The 4,890-nt window shown below is 32.0% G+C and overlaps 1 protein-coding gene across 1 annotated transcript; it reads left to right on the top strand.

Moving 5' to 3' along the window:
* Positions 1 to 122: 122 nt before the first annotated feature.
* Positions 123 to 3,431, top strand: LOC111717082 (cytochrome P450 2C31). Its single transcript, XM_023492597.1, has 2 exons — positions 123 to 445; positions 1,241 to 3,431. Exons 1-2 carry the CDS (start codon positions 396 to 398, stop codon positions 2,715 to 2,717), a joined length of 1,527 nt encoding a protein of 508 aa, XP_023348365.1. The 5' UTR covers positions 123 to 395; the 3' UTR covers positions 2,718 to 3,431.
* The last annotated feature ends 1,459 nt before the right edge of the window (positions 3,432 to 4,890 follow it).

The following is a 4,890-nucleotide window of genomic DNA, read 5'->3' on the forward strand; positions in this document are numbered from 1 at the left end:
AATTCAATATCCCGGTTTACCTGTTTACAGTTAAAGTTAAATTTGAACATCCCTAGAGATAATAAACTTGAACATCCCTAGTTTGAATTCTTTCACTGTTCAGTAACCAGTATTACCCTTGACACTGGTTAGAGCACAACAAGCGGGATGACGAGCAAATGTTAAAATCTAGTTTGTAACTAGAACCATGTTACCGTAACTTACTTCTATACTCTCTCTACGCACTCGCCATACGCAAACAAATCCTTTCCATGAAACTAATGCGTGAAGGAAATTTGCACTGTGCAGTCAGTTATAGGTCACAAATTCATAGTATAGCTTCAATTCATCATTCTAGATCTAGAATCAAGGTTTTAAGATGGTTTAGACATCTCGATTTCTGAAAGTGGGAGTGCATGATGTTAATATTGATACTAATCATCCTAGCCCTCTTCTACTACTACAGGAAGGAACACTCCCATAAACCTTAAAATTATTAAAGTTATGGAACTTTTAAAAGAAACTGAACATATGCCTCCAAATCTAATTTTTAATCCTTAAATCATTGCAACCTACTGAAGTAAACTTTTGATGTTTGATTTCAAGGGTGAGACATCAGGGTGAGATTTTATGAACAACGAGAAGTAGTTAAACAGCATGACTTGGTTAAATGGATAAAGCACATCACTAGGTCAAGCTGAAGAAAAGTGACCCCCNCCATATTTTTTTGGTTTATTTAAACTTTTTTATTTCATTTTTGGTTATTCTATGAAAGTGACTTGCACATTTCTTTCTTATAAGAAACAATGGAGAAATTCACAGAAATAATCACTTTTTAAGTAAAAAAAAAGATGATAACTTTCACTGTGGTAAAATATTAAAATTTAAAATCCTCATTCTTTTTGTCAGAAAATATTTGTTTCTTCAAATTTGTTGGTTAAATCGTTTCATCCTTAATCTTTACTAATGAGGTTTTTCTCAAATATGTCGGTCGGGTGGATTTTTAGAATAATTATCTCACAATTTAAAATTTTGTAGGTTGAAAAAGAATTTATTACTTTGGTGAAAAGTTATTTTAAAGCAATTAGTTGAAGTTTCATTTTCATACATTTCTCAAATCTGAAATGTACTGATTCTTTTCAAGTGAATTATTTATTCCATTATTTGATTTTCTGTCACATTAAATCTCAGATACTATTCAATAAATCATTTGATTACCAATGACAATGACAAATTTATAATATGGGAATTTGCTTGTTAGAGTTTGGAGAAAGGAATACAATAACTTGCCTTCTCCAGGGCTATGCCTCCCCTTCCTTGGTCACTACACAATATTCTTGGAAACAACTGAACCACTCAAAAGAGTTTGGAATCTCTACAAGAAATATTCACAGAAAGGATTAATGCTGATGACTGTTTTGGGACAAAATATAGTTATTGTTGGAGACTTTGATACTCTTAAACAACTATTTAACAATCCTGATGTTCAAAACAGGGGTCATGGAGACTACAAAAAATGTCAGATAGCTGGAAAAGTTTGTATTGAACGAGGAACTAAATTACAGCCTCTTGGTGGTATTTTTCTCAGTCAAGGCAAGATTTGGTCCGAGCAACGGAGATTAACAGTTAAAACACTCAAGGATTTTGGGTTTGGAAAATCCAGTATGGAAGAAATTATCCAAGATGAGTTTAAGCAGTTTATAAACTATCTCCAACAGTTAAATCCTGCAGAGCCCAGGGAGATCACAGGGCTCTTTACTCTGCCTATTTTGAATTCCCTATGGAAAATCACTGTCGGAGAAAGTTTTGCTTATGACAACCCTAAACTAGAAAGAATTCATGAGATGCTTGGTGAGTTTGTTAAAAATATTGTGCATATTTCCACCTTTTTAGAAATCATGTATCCATGGATCTTCGACATTTTCCCCAACTTTCTCAACCGCCAATCAAACATAAACATTCACAAAAGTCTTGCCAGCATGATGCTTGAGAGTATAGATCACCATAGGAAAACACTAGACGAAAACTCACCAAGGGACGTCATTGACACAGTGCTCATTGAGATAGAGAACACTGAAGATGAGTCCTCCAGTTTTTATAAAGAAACTGGATACGCTAATCTTGTAAATACTCTTATTGATCTGTTTATGGGTGGGTCTGAAACAACAGCCACCACACTGACTTGGGCAGTCCTTTACATGGTAAGAGAACCTCAAGTTCAGCGAAAGGTGCAAGCAGAGTTGGATGCGCTAGTGGGTTCAACAAGACCAATAACCTTGGCGGATCGACCAAAGCTTCCTTACACAGAGGCTGTTATGATGGAGATCCAGAGATGTGGAAACATTGTTCCTTTTGCTCTATACCATATGTCAAGTATACCAATAGAGATAAACGGCCTTTCTATACCAGCCAACACTATGATATGTCCATGCATTGCTGAGATACAGAAAGGTAATGGCTGGAAAGATGGGATGAGCTTCAGACCTGAGAGGTTTCTCGATGAATCTGGAGGGATCAAACCCAATGAACTACTTATTCCATTCTCCATTGGGAAAAGAAGGTGTCCTGGTGAGACATTTGCAATGATGGAGTTTTTCCTTTTCTTCACAAACATTCTTCTTCACTTTTCCTTCCTGCCAGAGGCTGAAGGACAGGTTCCAACAGAAGAATATTTTGCAGGGTTAACTGTTATTCCGAAACCTTTCAAATCTTTTATTATGCCAAGAACTCAAAATTAAAACAATTAAGAAGCTATCTAATTGTTATAAGGACTGTAAGTCAATTTCAAGTAACCCTGGATGCAAAGATGACAATGCCCGATTTACAGCGGTACCATTGAACCTATTTTCTGGTCAAAAATGTGGAAAATATAGTCTTTATTTAGACTCAGAAGTAGTTAGTTTCTGATAATGTCTCCATTGCATCCTAAGAGCAAGAAATGTGCAATTCAGTTTTGCAGAGAATCCGTAAATGAAAATAAACAGTTTAAAGAAACTAATTTAAATCTAAAACAAGTTTATGGGATTTCTTTTTTACAGAGACGTTTTCTCAACATCTGAAGCTATTTAAAATATAAGCTTAAGCTTTTTTATCAACATTTGTAGAAACCTATCTATTTGCATTTTAGTACAAAGGAAATAAGTTTTTGCCATAAAATTTTTTTTTCTAATCTCTATATCTTTGCAACCTGAGGGTGTAAACTTTCTATATTTATTTGATCTAACGAAATTTACAGTTAGAATATATGTGTAAAGTCTACGTTTCAAAGATATGGGGATTACAAAATTAGAGTTTGATGCAAAGACTCAATTCCTTTTGACAACCTATTGTTTAAATGTAAAAATGTTATCGAGCGTTCAAAAATAAAAGTATTTGAATCCTTGGTTTACTTGGCCGCAAAAATCTTAAGAAGTAAAGTGTATTCATGAAAAAATATATACATATGTAATTGTCATTTTAATTAAATCATCACTACACATACAGGATTGCCCAAAAACAATGAGACTGTAAAGACGACCATAAACTCTTAAATGAGATCTAGACAACTCTAAAAGTAAATCATCAAATTTTGAGACAGTCTCACCTTTAACGTGTCGCAACACCTTGCCTTTGGTTTTAACTTTAATAAATTGCTTATGCTTTTTTATAGCCCCAGACATATACTTTTTAAAATTACAACATCATTGTTTCTAGCTTAAATTTAAAAGGATCATTTGGCAAGAACTGCTTAATTTTTTCGTGAGAACGTGGACATCTTAGTTCTCAGTGTCTTGAAATATAATGATATCATGATTGAATTAAATCTTGGTTCTCATTACGTCTTGACTTATAATGATATCATGGTTGAATTAAATCTTATTTTTTTGACATATGATGATATCATGGTTGAATTAACTCTTGTGTTTTTGACATTAAATGATATCATGGTTGAATTAAATCTTGGTTTTCAGTGTCTTGACATTTAATCATATCATGGTTTAATTAAATCTTGTGTTCTTGACATATAATGATATCATGGTTGAATTAAATCTTGTGTTCTTGATATATAATGATATCATTGTTGAATTAAATCTTGGTTCTCAGTGTCTTGGCAAATAATGATATCATGGTTGAATTAAATCTTGTGTTCTTGACATTTATAGATATCATGGTTGAATTAAATCTTGGTTTTCAGTGTCTTGACATATAATGATATCATGGTTGAATTAAATCTTGTGTTCTTGACATTTAATGATATCATGGTTGAATTAAATCTTGTGTTCTTGACATATAATGTTATCATGGTTGAATTAAATCTTGTGTTCTTGATATTTAATGATATCATGGTTGAATTAAATCTTGTGTTCTTGACATAGAATGATATCATAGTTGAATTAAATCTTGTGTTCTTGACATATAATGATATCATTAATCTTGTTTTCTTGACATATAATGATATCATGGTTGAATTAAATCTTGTGTCTCTGAACTCTCATCCTTGTAAGTGACCCTGCATATCTTTATAGAATTTTGAAAATGTGATTTTTCTTCGACATTGCATTTATGATCAAACAATTCAGAATAAACCATCAGTTTATATGTTTAAACATTCCATAATAAGGAAGAAAAAAAGTTTTTGCCTACGGGCCTAATATAAAAAATTCAAACATGTATTCATTTTATTATTTAAAAAAAATTGAAATTGAAAAATCGTTTTACTTTTGTGCATGATTTTTACTCGAAAATTTACATCGAACTTGCACAATTGATAAATACATATATATATAAATTATTCGTACATTTACAATGAATTAGATTTCTAAGTTAGCATGTTACCGAAAAAATACGATCAACCCATAATCTGTAAAAATCATTTCTTTTGAATATCAAAATTAAAAATAAAATGTTGTAATTGTAATGTCCAAAATAGTA

Source organism: Eurytemora carolleeae, unplaced genomic scaffold (genome assembly GCF_000591075.1).
Source record: "Eurytemora carolleeae unplaced genomic scaffold, Eaff_2.0 scaffold2354, whole genome shotgun sequence".
Classification (NCBI taxonomy): domain Eukaryota; kingdom Metazoa; phylum Arthropoda; class Copepoda; order Calanoida; family Temoridae; genus Eurytemora; species Eurytemora carolleeae.